This window comes from Oreochromis niloticus, linkage group LG3 (genome assembly GCF_001858045.2).
Source record: "Oreochromis niloticus isolate F11D_XX linkage group LG3, O_niloticus_UMD_NMBU, whole genome shotgun sequence".
Lineage (NCBI taxonomy): Eukaryota > Metazoa > Chordata > Actinopteri > Cichliformes > Cichlidae > Oreochromis > Oreochromis niloticus.
In genome coordinates, this window is record NC_031967.2 from 1616409 (window position 1) to 1632795 (window position 16387).

Consider the following 16387-nt stretch of genomic DNA (forward strand, 5'->3'; position numbering starts at 1 on the left):
ATAAATGCCCAGGAGGGTCTCATGCTATCGAACAGCCCACTGACAATAGTTGGGACCTGCACTGACCCAATGTTTAGTTACATTTTTACCCCTCGGCCATGAAAGGCTGATGGGATATCGTCGTCATTGTGCCAGGCAGGAAGGTGGGCGACTGGATACCCAAGGTTATGAATGCAATAACTCATGAACGAAGCAAAGTAGGAGTTTTACACTGATCCCATTGGTGTATCTCTTAAAAAACTTGGAGTTTGATGAATCTCAGTGACCTCGACCTCAAGGTCAGGGGTCAGAGGTGCAATAACTCCAGATAACAATGCAATGTAGGATTTTGAAATCAGTGCCAGAGGGGTGCACATCAGGATATGCCGGGTCACAGTGTCGGGTTTCAGATGTGTGTGTGATTACATAGACACAGCACAGATGTCCTGTTGAAGCATCAACATGTCAGCCTCTGACCCCTGACTCACCCCTGACTCACCCGTGTTTGAGATTTTTAGTGGATACACCCGTGGTATCAATTTCAACATGCTAGGTGACTTCTTTCAGGGTTATCGCATTCATGAGATTATCAGGAAACTTGACCTCTGACCTTTAAGTTTACCAACACATACAAAATATAAAAAAATAAAAACAATTTGTAAAGTAATTAAAACCAAAAAATGTTTGAAGTTGATCCTGTGACTGCATTTGTTCATTTAAATGTCTAATTTGAGCTGGGACGTGACTGCTGTGCCATCCCGTCTTCATGGTGACTGACAGTGTCGTACATACAGTAGTGTGAAGAGCAGGAGGTGGTGGTGGTTAACTTTATGCTGCAGCTTTCACAAGTGAATGTGGATGGTGTCAGGTGGAAGCTGCTGTATGTGGCATAAAACAAAGATCTCATTCATAAAAACATAAAGAAAAACAGATTGTGCCACTTGGTCTGTTTTGAGATTTGTATCAATGTATCTACAACTATTGAAGTTTGGGCCGTTTGCTGTGTTCCAGATCTGTCAAAGAACCGCCTGTGTGAGCTGCCAGAGGAGCTGTGTCAGTTCATCTCCCTGGAGACACTGAGCCTGTACCACAATGGGATGCGGTCCCTGTCCTCCAGCCTCAGCAACCTGCAGGCTCTCACCTACCTCAACCTCAGGTAACTCTCCTACACACTGCAACACATGACTCTGCTTACTGCACTGCATTGTTTAGCAGTCCAGTAGCATTGTATTCTGTTGTAGTAAGTCATGTTGTAGAAATGTAGACCTCAAACAGTTCTTAGAGCCTTGGAAGAGCAGAGTTAACACGCTTCTGTTGTAACGTCAGATTGAGGCTAATCCTACTTCAAAAACAATGAGAAACACTAGCTTTGGTCCTGCAAGGCTCAGAACTATTTCAGGTGGACTGTTGGGCCATGTTCAGGCCAATAAAAATGTTGTTTTTGTTCATATAAAATGAAACCTTTTAAATATCAATTTACTGAGTAGTCAGTTTATGTTAATACCCGCACTGGTGCTGGTGCAGCAGTCATACACTGATATCTGTGACACAGAAAGTGATCATTCCCTCTGTACACTCTTCATCCAGTCTATATAAAACAATCATGAGCTGATCACTAATCCAAATGTTGATAATAGTCAGAGAAAAACTGTGTGCACACAAATGCTGTCAGTAGGCTGCAGGTGCTGGTTAGTGCAAAGGCAGCAGTCGGTAATCAGGTTCACCTCTGAGGTTCACCTCTGTGTCTTAGTGTTTGTTATTGTGGGCCGTCTTTCACCCACAGCACCTCAGTTACACTCCTAGTTGTTCGACACTTTAATTTTGCTGTTGCTAGGAGACAGGGCGAACCCTCCAGGTTGTTGTTAATTCGAGCAGGAAAAGTGCAGCTCACAGCAAACACACTGTGTAATGTAATAAAGCATCTAACTGTGTTTGTGCGTAGTCCCAGGTCACACCTCCTAAACCGCATCACTCTCTCTCCACAGTCGTAATCTCCTGTCCAGTTTACAGCCTTCGGTCTTTCAGCTCCCCCTCCTTCGAGTGCTCATCATCAGTAACAACAAGCTGTCTTCACTGCCCGCCTCCATATACTCCCTCACACAACTCAGACAGCTGGTACGACACACACTCACACTGTCATTTCTCCTTGAAATGTTCTGTTTGTTCTGTGGGCAGTACGGTGGTACCCCTCACAGCATCCTCTTCACCTTCCTGTGATTCATGGTCAGACGTCCAGTCTTACAGTTTAATCACTCAGTCACATTTCTGTGTTGCAGTGGGCGTCTTCAGTTTTCCTCTTGGTTTATTATATTTTCTTCTCTCTCAGGATGTAAGCTGTAATGAACTTCAGCGTCTGCCAGCAGAGCTCGGGCAGTTGGAGTGTTTGAGAGACTTGAACCTAAGAAGGAACCGGCTCACCACGTTGCCTGAAGGTACAAATAAACTTGGACCCCTTTCCCACTCATGGTTACTTGGAAATCCACAGGAGGAGAGTGCTGAACAGGCCAATCAGAGAGGAAATGTATATAATATAATATAGAAGTGAATTCTTATTGGATCAACGTCCAGTGGTGAAGTCAGTCAAGCTGTGGGGCTTGAAAGGAGTTGAGGTTTCAACTGTATGAAGTCAGTTTGGATTACGAAGCTCCAAGCCCGGAGCGACTGACTCTTCCCCTCTCTGTTTCCCACACAGAAATATCCGAGCTGCCCCTCGTTAGGCTCGATGTCTCCTGCAACCGAGTTTCCCATCTGCCTTTGTGCTACCGTCACCTCAGGCATCTGCAAAGCATCTCCCTGGATAGCAATCCACTGCAGATGCCACCAGCGCAGATCTGCTCCAAGGGCAAATACCACATCTTCAAGTACCTCAACATGGAGGCCTGTAAGAGGAGCCAAGAAGAGCTGGAGAAACACCTGAGACCCACTGGATTTAACAGCTGGTAAGGAGAAAGGTTTAAGAGATAGTCAAGACTTATTTAACTGGTTGGGGTAAGTCAGTGAAGACGCTGTGTGCAAGTTCCTGCACTTCTGCTGTAACAGTCAGCTGCTAAGAACACGTGTGACGATATATATTTCTATGTGGAGATGCTACGCCAGCATGTCTGGATATTATAATCCTGTAAATTTAACCCTGTAAGTAACAAATACTTTGGAAGAAGATGACAAGTTGATTCGCTCAGCGATACAACAAAATAAAACGATACGACCAAGATAAAAACTGTGAGATTTGGTAAATATAATATTAACGTGAATTCACTGTGTAACTTTATTAGCAGCGTCCTCCTGAAATGCGCCAACAACATTTAGCGTAACATCCTCCTCTCTGCCTCTTAACGCTTTAAACCCTAATGTTCTCTGGTCGCTATGGTAACGCATAAATATTTCTTTCAAAATAAGACACACAACTGCATCACGGGAAAAGACCCAGGGTAACCGAGTTAACGATAAAAACCCTGAAAACCATAAATTTCACACCCGAACCTCAACTCTCGCGGCCCCGTACCGGTCTGTGGCCCGGGGGTTGGGGACCGCTGGTCTAATACATAATGTTCAGTAACCATTTACACTCAAATGAAAATAGTAACATTGTAATTCAATGCATTCCATTTAGCTGCCCAGTAACATTGTAGTACTTGAACCAAGGACAGAGATAAGAGAAGAGCTCTGCTGTGGGAAATCCACTCTAACACTGCACCACAGACCAAAAACATGAGTCACTGCCCTTTAGAGCGACTCTCTGTGTCACAGTTTGCCCCGACTAACAAAGTGTTTGCTTTTCTTTACTTTAATGGGTGCTTATCCTGTTTTCCCTGCAGTCTGTCAGACCAGGAACTGTTTCCAGGTCAGTTAGGAGGGCTCGACTCTGGCTTCAACAGCGTTGACAGCGGCAGCAAACGATGGTCTGGGAACGAGGTAACGTTACAGGACACACACACTGTCACATGTGTCCTGACCGCATTATATGTTCTTCTATTAATACCTATGATAGTGGATATAGAAATGCTTTGTGTAATATTGGATGAACAGATCAGCGTTTCACTGACATGTGCTGTGTATTCAGTCTGCTGATGACTTCTCAGAGCGCTCTCTCCGCATGGCCGAGGTCAACAGAGACCAAAGTAACCTGGAGGAGGAGGAAGAGGAATCGAACAAAGGTGAGGAAAGAGACGCGTGCTATAAATCATCGTGTTTGTTATTAGACGTATTGAACACTCTCGTACTCTTCACAGTGAATGGAAATGCTGAGCAGGTCGACTTCATTGACAGCAGTGTGACAGAGGAAGAGGACGACATCAGGACCAATACATCCACGCCTCCTTCGGTACCAGTTATCCACACGCCGATCAGCAGCTGTCACGCAGTATCGTGTCCTGTGTATCTATTGATTATGTTGACCGCGTATTGATTTTTCAGGATCAGAAGGACAGATCGTCACCGTTGCAATCCCAGGAGTCAACAACATCCAGGTCAGTGGTGTGCAGCACAGTCAGAGCTTTGCATGGCTGTATCACCTGCAGTAGGTTCAAACCTCAGAGCTGAGGGGCTGCTCTGTAACACCACAAACAGAAATCTAAATTCAAGCTCGAGATTAAAAGAGGAATATTGATTATCTGCACAAGTTTAAAATCCCCCCTCCCAAAGTGTAGCTGCAATACTTGCTAACACTTTGTGCAGCACAAAAGTGCTACAGGATAAATATGTGTGCACTATTGCAGGTTCACACAACATTAATCCAGTTTATACGGTATTATAATACAGGAACCCAGAGTGATACGTGTTATTTAGTATGGTTGAGCAATGCAGATGGGGGTGCATAACTTTATATTCTGCACACAGTACACTAAACAAAACAAGACTTGGCAAATGTATTAAGACTGTTTGCATTTAGTTAGCTAAAAGCTAATGCTATTGGTAGATGGATGTCAGTGGTGGAAAGTGTATTAAGGTCTCTGTGCAGGGGCTGATGTCTGTGGTGTAGAGAGTTAAGAGGCCCCCTGTGGTTCCCTGTGTTGCTGATCACCTGGTCAGACACACAGTGTTGAAGACGCACATATTGTAGTCTTCCTTTCAGGTAATCAACAATCCAGGACACGAGAGAGGATCCTCCTGCATCGCTGTCAGATTATCACCCATCAGGTCTGTCTGATGGTGCTGAATGCACCGGGAAACTGAAACAACATGACCCTCACAGTCCTCTCCGGCTGGTCCAGGGCGTAGACACGATTGAGTAGGTAGATGCTGGCGTCCTCAGCTCTGAGGCAGGGCTGGTAAATGAACTGAAGGGGGTCCAGATGTGGACTGACATGAGGTCAGAGATGGAAGAGGAGTCTTTCCAGGCTCTTCATGACGTCAGACTCAGACTCATCATGAAGAGTTTATGAAAGACTCCACAAGCTCGGGGGGCGTCGACGACACGGGGGGACTTGTCTGAGTGGAGTCGCCTCATTTGTCTCTGAACCTCGTCATGAGCGAAAGTGACGGGGGGGGGAGGGGTTCAGGCCTTTCACTGCTGCCGTGTGGAGAGGCTGTTGATTGCAACGTCGACTCTGTTAAAGTACAAATTCAGCTTGTTGGCTCTGTCCTCGCCGTCCCCAGCCTCTGGTCTTCATGCCACTCCACACCTCTCTCATGCTGTTCTGCTGGAGTTTCCACTCCAGCCTCCTCCTGTAACTGTCCTTAGCCTCTCTGATCTTGTCCTTCAGTAATGTCTGAGCCTCCTCTCTATTACCCACGCTGAAGGCCATCTTCTTGTCATTGAGATGAACTTTGGTGTTGGCTTGTTATCTGGGTAACAATGGAGGGACAATAGAGTCGGTACAGGAGGTTATGTGTTCAGTGACACACGGGGTAAGCCCACTGATGTCCTCACCGTGGGTCTCAGAGCGTGCTGGTCACATCAAAACAGCCTTCTGACCAGCTCCTGTGGTCGTACTCTGCGTAGAGCTGAAAGGAGGAGAGACTGTATGCATCCCTCACATTAGCATGCAGTAGGTCTGCCTTGGTGGGACAGACCACATACTGTGTGACGTGGTTGAAGTCACCCGAGACAGCAATGACGACACCAGGGTGCTGGTTCTGTAACCACGCTGTGGCCGAGTGTCACGTGCACTGTGGGTTAGTAGAGGAAGGAACATCCACAGCCACCAAGGTCACGTGGGTAAATTCACTTGCAAATAACACGGCTCGAGTCCAACAGCGCACAGTTCAATGTCGGGGCACCCAGTCAGCTCTGTGATGGAGACGTGAGCAGGGTCACACCAGCTGCCTCTCTCCTTTCTGATGATCTGAGGGAACGTCTGACTTTGTGTGACGATTGTCGGGACCTTTGCTCGCACTGCTGTTGTGATAAAGCTTTTTGTAGTTTATGCTGGTGGGTGAGGCAAACTGGACCATAGTGCCATGTATGACTTTTCAATGAAGCCTTTATTAATCAAAGATCTGACGATGATGGAGTTTTTGCCGTTGTCTGATCTTGGACTTTTCCTACAGATTTCACTGGATCAGCATGAAGTTTGGGAAGTTCAATCCAAAGACCTCGCAAAGCTTTTGAGTTTTGGTTGAAGGGTCTGTCTGTGGTGCTATGTCCAATTCCAGTCATTCACCACAGGACCAGTCCATCCCAAGTTTGAGATGCTTGATGAAAGTCCGGGTCTGGAGGTATCAGACCCTTTCATGTCTGTCGCTTGTGCTCAGGGTGAACCTGCTCTTATCTGTGAAAAGGACAGAGCAGCACTCCTGGACCTGTCAGGCACCAGGCAGCGAGCACAGGGCCCAAGCCACCCTCAGGAAGTGTGATTGTGGTCAGAGACGGTCACACTCGTGACTTGCTGAAGGTCATGTTGTACCTCCTTCCACAAAGGAGCAGATCCTGGTAATGCTGTTGGGTTAAGCACCTTCTCTGGCATTGTCAAGCTAGAGTTGACTGTCTCCTTCATGCATCTGAGACTGTGCTGGGAGGCAGCAAACCTTGTGTCAGTGGCACGTATTGATGTGCCGTTCTAGAGGAGCCGGGCTACCTGTGCAGCCTCTGTATGATCCAGGTGTCACCCTGTCAGCAGTAACACTGACTCGACCCAAACTCGGTGGCTTTCACCTATAAAACCATTTTATTTATTTTGGACTTTGTCTCATTGTTGCTCCTGTTAGTTAGATCAGTATCTCACATGTTGAATCGACTTGATGGCGCACTCTGATTAAAACGATATTTGGAACAGCGTATGCGTTTCCTTTTGTTTAGTTGTGCACGTTTAGCCCTCCGTATTTCCACGACTTCCTTTGGATGAAGTAAAAGGTTCAAACGTCTGTGAGTGTAAAGCAAACGTAAACATCAGTAATGGGAAACATTTGGATATGAAAGTTTGTGTTGTTGAAGAGGAATCAGAGTTTAAATGTTGGAAGCTTCTTCTCAGAGAGCTTATCTACCGTACAGGCTGCCAGTGGCTGCAGTAATAAGAAGTCCTGGAAGTTGGCTCAGGAAACAGTCGGATAAAAGAATCTGATTGTATCCATTGTGTGTTTGTCACTCCCAGATCTAGCCTCCACATCGAGCTGGGCTCTTCATCTTCAGCCTCCTCGTCTCCTCTGTCCCCCTCCAGCCCCTCCCTAGAGGAGCGAAGGAGACCTGGCACCTTGTTCATCTGGCAGGAGAGAGAACGGCTTCAGCAGCAGCAAAAGGAGAAAGCAAGGTTGATACTGACCCTCAGTAATAACGGAGATATTCTGCTTTTAGCTTCTTCATGTTTCTTTTATTTTGAAGATGATGACTCGGCGTTTCTGCTTACCTTACGTGTCCCTCGAGTCAACGCCGTAAATGTGCCCTCATATCTAATTATACGCTGTTGCCTGTCTTAACCTGTTACTTTGTAGTTCGCTGAAGTTCTCCACCAAAACAGGAAGTCATGTGGCCACTGCGCAGCAGATGGGAAGTAGTTCATGGTAAGGATGGCGTGCAGATAAACACACGTGAGGCCTGCCATAGAGACAAACGCCTGTTTAAAAATCTTTGTTAAAGTGGTAACAAAGGAAGGGCTGAAGTTGTGCTGCTGATACAAAGTGGCGTCTGTCTCTCTCTAGTGGTACATCACCAGAAAACAGCAAAGCAGAGAATGGCACATCTGGCCTGCGACACAGATGTGCAGTGAGTACTGTCCTTATCTTCAGTTCACAGAGGTAAACGGTTTGTGTGTCTGCTGTTTTAAATCACACTTGTTTTTCCCTCTCAGAGTGCTGACCACATGAGCACAGGCTCTCCCTCAGTGTCTCTGCAGCGATCGAGCAGCAAGACAGGTAACACAGGAGAGAGAGTGTGTGTGTGTGTGTGTGTGTGTGTGTGTGTGTGTGTGTGTGCGTAATATCTCACAATTACACACTCTCGCCTATCAAATCTCAATGTGCAACATTTGCTGTAATACATGACAGTGTAGTTCCTCAGCAGCACAGTTATTGCCCTTTAATGCTCCTTCAAACTACGTTCACACGTTTCAGTGAAGCAATCGTCCACATAAGTCGTTAGCAGCTGTGATGAAGGGGAGCCATACTGTAATTATGAAATATGCTCAATTCAGTTTTTATGTGTGTGTGTAATTTTGTGTTGTGATGTGAGTGAGAGTCCATTTTTAACACTTTGCATTGTTGACGTTTGCATAGATGTCCCGTCCTCCCCCAAGACGTCCCCCCCTCCCGGTCAGGCCCAGAAACCCAGCAGCTTCCTGTTTCGGACGTCCTCTCACAGCAGCGTCAAACCCACAGGTACCCAAAGAACACGCCGCAGCATCACTCCACAATCCACACACCTTTACACCTTTATTTACCTGTCTGCTTTCAGGGGCCATCTTTTCTCTTGGGGAGTCTGGCAGAAGCGAGTCTCGCACAACGCTGCGCTTGCCTAAAGAGGAAAGACCGGACATCACTCAGCTACGCAAGGTAAGCCCAGAAACTGGACGGTTGGTGTCACAGTCAGGCTCCTGATAGGATGAACTAAGAGTTGTGTTAGTGTCATGGTACCTGAGTGGGGTCTACTTTAAAACATGTCACTGTGTGTCCTTAATCAGACTCTAGAGTCCCGGCTGAAGATCACCCTACCAGAGGATCTGGGTGAAGCTCTGGCCAATGGCACCATCCTCTGCCAGCTGGTGAATCACATCCGACCACGCTCCGTGTCCATCATCCACATTCCTTCCCCAGCGGTGGTGAGTCTGGAGGCTTGAAACGGAAATATTGCGCTGATGTTAGAAGCTGTTTGGCTGCTGGTAGCAAACCGTGGGTAGCTGTATGACTCACCTGGTCACTGTGCACTCACCTGTCGGTCATGTGACCGTAAATGAGAACTGTAGAGCGTGTCTGTGCCAGGTTTGGAAAATAAAATCGGCTCGCTATGATGAAAAACACAAAGTGCTCTTACAGAGAGGCAGAAAGAATCTTCCTACTTCCTTCTCAGATTTCACATTAAAAGCTTCCAGAAGACTTTTAATGTGAAACAGCACAGAGAGTGTAAAAGCAGCAGCTTCCTGCTGTGATGGAGAGTAACTCGCCTGTGTGTGTGTGTGTGTGTGTGTGTGTGTGTGTGTGTGTGTGGGTGTTTTGTTCACAGCCCAAACTGAGCCTGGCAAAGTGTCGACTCAACGTGGAAAACTTCATCGCCGCCTGTCGCCGGCTGGGAGTCCCCGAGGTAACGTGTGAATGTCCTGACGATGATGAGAATGATCGTGTTGCTGCTTCCTCGTGTAGTCTGCCGTGATGACAGTGCTTTGAATCAAGTCTAAATCTGCTCTTTGCTGTTCTGTCCTGTCCTGCTCTGATGTCCAAGCTTTAACAATATAACTACTCATATTGTCTTTCTGTGCGTTTGCGTGCGTGTGTGTGTGTGTCCTCTCCTGTCCAGACTGAAGTGTGTGTGTGCTCTGATGTGCTTCTGTGTAAGCTGCCCAATGTGCTGCGCTGTGTGACAGCCCTGCTGGCCGTGGAGGGGGGGGAGAAGGACCGGTCCCACTCCTCGCCTGAGGCTTCGTCGTCCTCCACCTCGCTGCTGTCCGCAGACTTCTTGCTCTTCTACTGTGCAGCCATGGCGCTGCTCTACGTCCTCTACTGCTACCTGCTCCCTTAAAGCAACGACATGTACGCAGTACGTTCACCATAGCAACAGGCTGTTAGCATAGAAAGCAAACACACAGAAGTGTCACAGCAGTGTTTGTGCTCATGTTGTCAGACCTGTAAATGTGCTGCTTTGTACTGGTGACTGAACAGAAGCGCTCCGTGATGATTGTCTGTCTGCTGCGCCACAGCTTCCTGCACCATCACCAACCGTCTCCTGGAAGTTCATTTAAACCTGGGTCGCTCCATTAGTGACAAATGAAAGGACACTGCTCTCTGTCCCGATGACACTGGTTATACTGGTTATACTGGTGAAACTCTGAGGGAAACAGAGCCCAGCTGTTCTGTGTATTTGAAATCTCAGGTGAACCAAGTGGCTTATTAGACATGCTGGAGGATGTTCCAGCTCACAGAGAGAAGCTTTCAGTCACACTGTGTGTGTTTGTATTGTTGGGCTCGATGCTTTGCATGATTCACAGTTCCTGATGTTTCCTACACTGGCCCTCACTGCAGCCCTCTCCCCTCCAGATAATCCTCACTCTTAGCCAGTATCCGTCTGATTAGCTGTACCTGACAGGTGGGCGGGGCCTCTGTGTCTGACACACCCATATAGGGGATCTCTGCTTTCGCTGACCTCATGAGGAGCTCATACAGAGCATCTGCACCTCATTATTTCATACAAGAATACACAAAATAAAGGCTAATGTTTCCTGATGTGAGCGAGTGAAACGTGCCCGTGCTTCAGCAGGGGGCGCCGTTCCTGCCTCAGCCTGTCAGACCTGAGGTTCAAACCCCTCCAGGACGCTCTCTGTGTCAGCTCTGTTAGTGGTCTGTTTGACCAATCAGGGTTAACCCTGACTCGAACCTTTTGTCTGTATAAATGTAAACAGGTCATTAAATTATTGCTTTATTTATTTTGGGTTCTGTTCTATGTTTGGCTATCGCTGAAACAAGTCCAACATCTTACCGGGAGTTTTAAAACTTGCGATTAGTGTGTGCACTTTAAGTCACTCTAACAGGTCAATGAGATGTATCCAGGTAAAATAACCCTGTTACAAAGTTTCCTTTGGAGATTCACAGATGTGATTGGCTCAGCGTGGAAGCCTCTGCTGTTTCTACTCTGGGCCAGTGTGTGTGCAACCAACAGGACAGAAACTCGTTACTGCAGGACGACAGATTTGGGAGATTCAGGCTACTGTGAGTTGCATTCAGTGTTTGAGCAAAATATTCAAACATCTGAAACTCAGAGTGTAGGCGATAGTATTTCACTGGGAGAAATGGGAAATGAAAACTGTTTCCTTTTAGCTTCATACACGTCACCACTTCAACTTCCTTAAAAAAGTTGACGTGCTTCCTTTCATGTCATTAAAAGTCCCTTTCATTATGTTAAAGTCAGGCTGTCCCATTGCTGACTTTATTATTTCTATAACTTTCTATTTGGCTTTACAGCAGTTTCCCAGCTAAGTGAGTGAGTGTGCACGTCACCACAGACTGGTCTGACCTCAGACCCGCTCGTCTTCCACTTTAAGGAACTCTATGAGGAGCCGGTTTAGCCTGTCGGCGTGGTATAAACTTCCTGTGATGTCACTCTGCTGAGACACAGCAGACGTTTGTTGTTTATTCATGATGAGTTTAGCGCTGCTGTTGGAGGTAACAGCAACTAACTGAATCAGCCCGCCAACTAAAATGTGACACGTAAAGACCATTGATTTAAAGATAATGGCTCTTTTTTTCCATCACTGTTGCTGCTGTGGGACTAAAACTACACGATGCAGTCTGGCTTTTGGCTTCAGGGCCACTTTACTTAAAGGCTGCTTCAGTCTATCAGCTGTTTGTGGGCCAGCTGATTCGATCAGTTTATATATGAAGCGACAGTAGTTGCCTCGAGGCTCTAAGCTGATGAGATGAGTGAGCAGCAGAGCGGCGAGCAGCGACTTCCTGTTACACGTGTCCTTTGTTACATATGAACTTTGGTTATCACAGACTTACATGGGTCCACTTGTAATTCTTTATGTAAATAGATTGTGGGCTCATTTACATGTTACACACTGCATTCATCATTATCTCGATTATTTAATGTGAAACACTCGGTACCTGAATCAGAAGCTATAGTAAATTTACTCCTGAACAAACAAACAGAAAGTCTGCACATTTGTGTGTGAGCACTTATTTCTGTGCTGCGTGGCAGGAAAGGCTGTTTCCCCTTAAATGTGCCACATTTGTGAGGAAATAACAGGAAAAACCTGCCAGACCTTCTCTGCTGATGCCAAACAGCTTGTTCTGCTTTTTGGATTGGATGATTGAAACAAGACTTATCGGCTGTGGAAGAACCGTACGCAGGTACAGCAGCCTGGCACCTGGGTTCATGCAGGTCACACACTGCTGTTGGACGGCCTCCGACCAGCGCGTGTCACATGTGCCGGTGTGAGTGTGTTGGTTAGTCTGGGACAAACGGGCTGATTCTAGAAGTGTTCGATGGGACTGAGGTCAGCACTGTGGGCAGGTGGACCTTTGGTGCATCTCCCACCAAAGGTCCTTTCTTACCTTATCAGGTAAGAGAGTCCCGTTATGTCTCCTCCACACTTTGACCCGTTCAGGCTCCAGCAGCACCACATGGTCAGAATAAGCTGCTTGGTGCTGACAGAGAAGCTGTGGCAGGTTTTCATGGTGAAGGACACGCTGAGCTCTGTCCCAGCGTCTCGTTACAACAAACAAACAGCGTTTCCTTACTTTCTGTTTAAAGTTTATTTAACAATTCTCACTTTCTGGAGTTCCTGTTTCAACACGTTCGTCTGAAGGAAATTTTATTCTATTTATTGTTTTATTGTGTTTAAACTTCTATTTTTTTAGCGGTTACAGACCAATGACCGAGCAAAATAAATAAAGGACACAAGTGTTGCTTTATTTCACTTTAGACATAATATATGAAGTAGGTGCAAATGATAGTTGTAGAAGCTGAGCTCCATTCACGTTGATGTTGGCTCTGCTGCGCCCTCAGTGTGAGTACAGTGGGACTGATTGGCTCTGGTGTGAGGACGCTGTTTTATATTGATTTAGATTTTTGTCCTTGTAAAACCAAAATAACTGCTTCTTATATCTGACAGTTTTATGAACTCTGCTGTTGTTTCAGCTCAGATGTATATTTTTGTAGGTCAAACTGGACGAACACTAACTGATAAAATACACAATGATGCAGACATGTTCTTCAATGTTAGTCCAAATGCATTTGTATTGTATATTTCTACACCTTTTACTAACGAGGATGATTTTTGACTTTTTCTGTTGTAATTAAATGATTTCAGATGAACTTTTTGGTGCTTCTCTGCTGTGTTTGCTTTGCTGCTGTTGTGTCTTCCTGCAGCTTCAGTGTCTTGTTCTGTGAAGCTTACATGCGTCCACCTCACTCATGAAATCGTCTCATCTGTCTTGATTTTCGACCCGTCATGTGTGAGTTGTGACAAACCATCAAACTGATGTGAAAACTGCTAATGAGTCTGAAACCTCTCGGTTCTCTTTTTTCTGTTAGATAAACAAAAACCTGTCAGAGTTTCTATAATACAGTGACAGCAGCATCAGGCTTTGCTCTAACATCAGTGTTTCAAACCCATTTAAACACCTGCATTAGTCCTGAGGCAGCTCGTGCTCACACAGGTTGGAGGTGAGGAGATTTATACTGATGTTCATTTAAATTGTTGTTCCCTTTTGTGAGGCTCATCGTTGGGCTTTAAATGTGGAGTCAGACATAAACCATTCAATCTGTATCTGTTCCACGTTTCTCCAATGAGACAGGAGCTCGGATGGAAACACAACATGATGTTCGGTCACTGTCACGTGTTAAAAGCTGCACTTGGCTTCTACAACATGGAGAATAACTTTTAAGTGTCTCAGTGTTTTTCTCATTAATATATTTAATACAGATGTAACAACCTGAGTATTCAACACATGCAAAGTAAAAGTGGAAAGAAGTGCTGGCCACACTAAAATGTGTTTAATATTTAGTAGACGAGCGTTTCTTGGTAGCTTGAACGAAGCCTCCTGTACTGCGTTGCTCAGGTATGATCTTGACCCTCTGTGGTTCCAGAGCTTCTCTCTGAACTTGGATATCGGTGTTTTCCATCGAGTGGATTCGAGTTGGGTGATTGGCTGGGATCTATTTTCTTTCCTTGGCTGTGCGTTTGGGATCACGTCCACGTCTGCCATCGTCGTCTCCCACATGCTGAGCAACAGCCCTAAACCTCCAAACTTCACTGTTATTTCGGTGCTTTTGGGGTGACGTGCAGTGACATCCAAAGACTTGCATTTTGCTCTCTGACCACGCTGAACGTTAACAGTTCACTGGTTTGTCTGATTGTTACTTTAAGCAGGCTACAATCTAACACACACACACACACACACACACACACACACACACACACACACACACACACACACACACACACACACACACACAGTCAAAATGCATCATCTTCAGTAAAGAATGAATAGGTCAGTAAAGTCATGCTCTGATATTCAGGGAAACGTTTGCACTGTGATGTAACTGCATCCTCTCATTAAGTGACGGCTGTTAAGGTTTCGTTCATTCTGCAGCTGATTCCAGCAGGAAGGAGCTTTTTCCAAATTCATTGGGAACTTTTAGGAAACGCCTCATTTTGTATTAACGCATTAATGCTTTTTTGGGACCAAACCTAACCTTACAAAGAAGTTTTAATATCTTGAATATTTTTGCATGAAGGTGTTAATAATAAAGTTTTTCTTTATTAAATGATGGAAAACTTGTTTGTGACAGGACTCTTCTTAGTGTTGTCTAATTAGCAAAGTTTTTCAAATCTGATCACACCACACTTACAAATATGCAGCATTATCACGAGTTATCAAACTGGGCATACCCTGTTCTGTTAATAAGTGACTGCTTACTGATGAATGTGTGTTTCTTACTTGGATCTACTTCCTGCCCTCTCCGTCCCCTTCCAGGATTCTTTGTGTTCCCCTCAACTCATCATGGAGGATGAAGGCCTGAGCCGGTTGGCCCAGACTGTCCAGATGTTGTCCGATCTGGCAGACCAGCGAGCCCCAAAAACATGAAACCTTTGTGGCTGCTAGCTCAAAGCAGTCTCGGCACCACAGTGCCACGCCAGCAGTATCTCAGGACCAGTGTTGTATTTTTACATGCTTCATATTTGATCAACTTTTCAGAGTTTGTATTGAGAACAGCTTTCAAATATCATAAAAAAGGTAACGGTTCAAATAAACCTGTAAATGAGTCAAGTGCTCGTTGTATCCGCATCATTTCAGAGAGTCTGTGATGTTATTTTGTACCTGTAGTCGTACTGCAGTTCAAAACAAACAAGTGTTTAATGAACAATAAAAAATATATCAAAGCTACGATTTGTTGATGTGAGCAATGGAAAGGATGCAAGTCGTCAGTTAAACTAGAACCAGCAAGCTGCTCTCACTGCCAAGCACACTGGGATGGTAAGTTCAGCTGAACATTATCAGTGAGTTGCTGTTCTCTGCAGTTCAATATTCAGTCCTGACAGCAAAGTAAAGCACAGTAACTTAATGTCACTGCTTACACAAAGTGTAACAGTTCGCCTCAGAGTTCAGTTTGAATAAATGTTCCACGACCTTTAGGTGACTCAACACGTTCCCTCTTCTAACCGTAGACATGGACAGAACCTGTTGCGAGTGAATCTGTTTCCCTTCAGTTCCATGATGAAGGTCTGGACTCTGGCAGGTCTGTTTGGCCTGGAGCCGACCAACAATGAAAGAATCACCTGCATCATTTCTAATGGTTTGATTTGCACAGCAGCTCTAGCACGAAAGTTTTGTGCCATCCCTTATTTCTTTATTTTGCAAAAAAAAAAAAAAAAAAAATGAAGTGATTTATTGCAATGTGCAAACATAAATGGACAGAACATATGGAAAAACCAAGTTTGTACACTTCTAATGAGCTTGCGAGTCAGTATTTGGTGTGACGACTTTTATTTAGCATGAGCTCTTTCAGCCATCCAGTCCTGTTGAAGGACATTTCAGAGCTCTTCTTAATGTGTTGGCTTTGATTCATTCTCTCTCGAGATATTGTTGCAGTATAGCTTCCCCTTATGTCTGTTGTCAGTGATTTTCAGCCCAATTCTTCTTCACGGCTCGCCTTTTCCCCTTCCATTTCCGTTCCTTAGGAATACCTTGTTACCTTCCACTGACACCCTTTATGATGAGGCTTGAACAATCAGTATATGGATCAACTGAGGCGCAGGGTGGATTTCCCACGGTGACTGCAGGACACGACTTTTGTTTCCAAGCCACCTGTTTTATTTTCCTC

General features: G+C 45.5%; 1 protein-coding gene across 3 annotated transcripts in view; it reads left to right on the plus strand.

Moving 5' to 3' along the window:
* The window catches only part of lrch4 (leucine-rich repeats and calponin homology (CH) domain containing 4), a 30052-nt gene extending 14602 nt beyond the window's left edge, over nt 1-15450 (plus strand). Inside the window, exons 2-19 of one of the 3 annotated variants that reach the window (XM_005464171.4) lie at nt 991-1135; nt 1965-2094; nt 2306-2411; nt 2672-2918; nt 3795-3891; nt 4040-4133; nt 4209-4300; nt 4393-4445; nt 7509-7664; nt 7846-7914; nt 8053-8116; nt 8202-8265; nt 8626-8727; nt 8804-8901; nt 9030-9167; nt 9569-9646; nt 9860-10099; nt 15040-15450. In XM_005464171.4, the coding sequence (XP_005464228.1) occupies nt 991-1135; nt 1965-2094; nt 2306-2411; nt 2672-2918; nt 3795-3891; nt 4040-4133; nt 4209-4300; nt 4393-4445; nt 7509-7664; nt 7846-7914; nt 8053-8116; nt 8202-8265; nt 8626-8727; nt 8804-8901; nt 9030-9167; nt 9569-9646; nt 9860-10081 (1955 nt within the window). In that variant the 3' untranslated portion in view covers nt 10082-10099; nt 15040-15450. Of the gene's footprint in view, nt 1-990; nt 1136-1964; nt 2095-2305; nt 2412-2671; nt 2919-3794; nt 3892-4039; nt 4134-4208; nt 4301-4392; nt 4446-7508; nt 7665-7845; nt 7915-8052; nt 8117-8201; nt 8266-8625; nt 8728-8803; nt 8902-9029; nt 9168-9568; nt 9647-9859; nt 13376-15039 lie in introns of those variants that run through there. The other 2 variants (XM_013266607.3, XM_005464172.4) reach the window with 2 other exon arrangements.
* Nucleotides 15451-16387: the final 937 nt, after the last annotated feature.